Source organism: Miniopterus natalensis, chromosome 11, assembly GCF_054644295.1.
Source record: "Miniopterus natalensis isolate mMinNat1 chromosome 11, mMinNat1.hap1, whole genome shotgun sequence".
Taxonomy (NCBI): domain Eukaryota; kingdom Metazoa; phylum Chordata; class Mammalia; order Chiroptera; family Miniopteridae; genus Miniopterus; species Miniopterus natalensis.
The window spans coordinates 41,205,310-41,207,638 of NC_142091.1; the positions used below are offsets into that span (position 1 = coordinate 41,205,310).

Consider the following 2,329-nt stretch of genomic DNA (forward strand, 5'->3'; position numbering starts at 1 on the left):
AAGGCAGAGATTTTATCATGCAGATTACCTCATTAGTGTTAATTAGGAAACTTCAGATTGACTGGTTAAAGGCCATATTTCTGGTAAGGGTTGAAGTTGCAATGAAGTTTACTGTCATGGGGGCAAATGACTCCGTTTTGGGCTTGTTAATTTTTTAAAATATAGCAATCAAAATAATTCATATTGGCAGATATGCAAATAAATTCTGTCTGGTGGAAGGTCAATTGGTATGTGTCTTTCAAAATAGAAGAAGCCATATTTGTGCTTATTTGCAAGTTAATGTTAACATTCCTATCTATAAAGGTGTCTTTTATATGGGCTCTCTTTTGAAGTAATTGTATAATTTCCTTGGTTCTTTCATTAAAAATGAATTAAACGAGCTTTTTAAAAAAATATATATATATATATATCTTTATTGATTTCAGAGAGAGGAAACGAGAGGGGGAGAGAGGGGTAGAAACATCAATGATGAGAGAGTCATTGATCAGCTGCCTCCTGCACGCCCCCTACTGGGGATGGAGCCCACAACCCGGGCATGTGCCCTGACCAGCAATTGAAACCCGATTGCCTGGATCCCAGGTCAACGTTCAATCGCTGAGCCACGCCCGGCTGTGCTAAACGAGCTCTTTAACAAACGTACACTTTATGTCTTTGTGAGAGCTGTAACGTTACCTTTATTGAAGATTAGTCTTTATCAGGGTTTACATTCTTGTACGGAGGGAGACAAATACATTTACATACAGTATGAGTTATGACATTAGGTAGAACTCCCATAGAAACCTGAAAGACAGGGAACTTTTTGCCCTGCATAATTTAGAAAGTGGTACTTTAATGTTCAGGAAGGAAATATTAAAACATATAATTAATGAATGAATTAAATTCTGTTTATTTTTTAAAACCCTGCATGGGTTCATATTAATGTGTTTTATTGGCTTTTTGTGTGTATCATTGTCCATTTCAATTTCAGTTCCTGAAAGCATAAGCATATCTCATAAATATGAAAACAATGTGTTGAAGAGGATATCTTAAATAAAGAGGCAACCCTCTGTCACTTCTAATCACTATCTAGTTGTCGGATAAATTCTCAAATGGACACATAAAATATTACTTTAAGCATGATAAAAATAATGACAAGCATATGTTGTGTCCACAATGCTGGTAAAGCAAGCTGGTGAAAGTGGACCCTTAGAATACATTTTATGTTTTATTTTTACACAAAAACCCTAATCCTAAATCTTAATCCAACAAATTTGCAAAGTTGATTCTTCATCCTTGATAAACATTTGAAAAATGATATTTTAAAGTAATTAATATATGTATAATTCCTATTGATTTATTCTGCTTGTTCTATGTCATTGACTGACTAGGTTTTTGTTGTAGTTAATCATTTCTGTTAGCTGTGTTTTTGACACAATTTTCCTAAAACCAGATTTCTTATCTGTTGGTTCTTCACACAGTATACAATGGGGTTCATCAATGGAGGCACCAGGAGGAAAACATCAGCCATGAGAATCTTAATAATTGGGGAACTGTGTTTGGCAAACCTGTAGATGACAGATAGGGAGATAATGGGAACATAGAAGATGAGTACAGCACAGATATGGGAGACACATGTGTTGAGGACCTTGAACCTTTCCTTCTGTGATGCTATGCTCAATACTGCTTTCAGAATCAGCACGTAGGACATGGAAATAAATGCTATGTCTAGGATGCCTGTGAGAGCCACAAATAAGCCATAGATGACATTGACCTTGTTGTCAGAGCAGGCCAGCTTCATGACATCCTGATGCAGGCAGTAGGAATGGGAAAGGAGGTTTTTCTTACAGTACCTTAGACGTTTTAATGTGAAAGGGAAAGGGAGGACCAACAAAGCATTTTTGAGAGAAAAAGCAAATCCAATTTTGGTGACTCTGGCACTGGTCAGAATGGAGGTATATCTCAGAGGATTGCAAATGGCAATAAAACGATCAAAAGACATGATGAGGAGGACCGATGATTCCATAGCTGAGAATCCGTGAATAAAAAACTCTTGGGCAATACAGGCATCTGGAGAAATTCCTGGAGCATTGAATAAGAATATCCTTAGCATGGTAGGCAGAGAGGAGAGGGACAACCCAAGGTCAGAGATAGCCAACATGGAGAGAAAATAGTACATGGGTTCATGAAGAGAAGTCTCTGTTTTTATGAAAAATAGGATGGTACAGTTCCCCAGGATGGCAACAAGGTACATGAGGCAAATGGGGATGGAGACCCAAATGTTGGCATGCTCCATCCCTGGGATCCCAATCAGGAAGAAGGTAGAAATTTCAGAGGTATTGAAGATGTACAT

At 37.5% G+C, this 2,329-nt stretch overlaps 1 protein-coding gene across 1 annotated transcript; it reads right to left on the minus strand.

Moving 5' to 3' along the window:
• Positions 1–1,393: 1,393 nt before the first annotated feature.
• LOC107538644 (olfactory receptor 51A7-like) lies at positions 1,394–2,329 on the minus strand. The gene has a single exon (XM_016214959.2). The coding sequence runs from the start codon at positions 2,327–2,329 to the stop codon at positions 1,394–1,396; it is 936 nt and encodes a 311-aa protein (XP_016070445.2).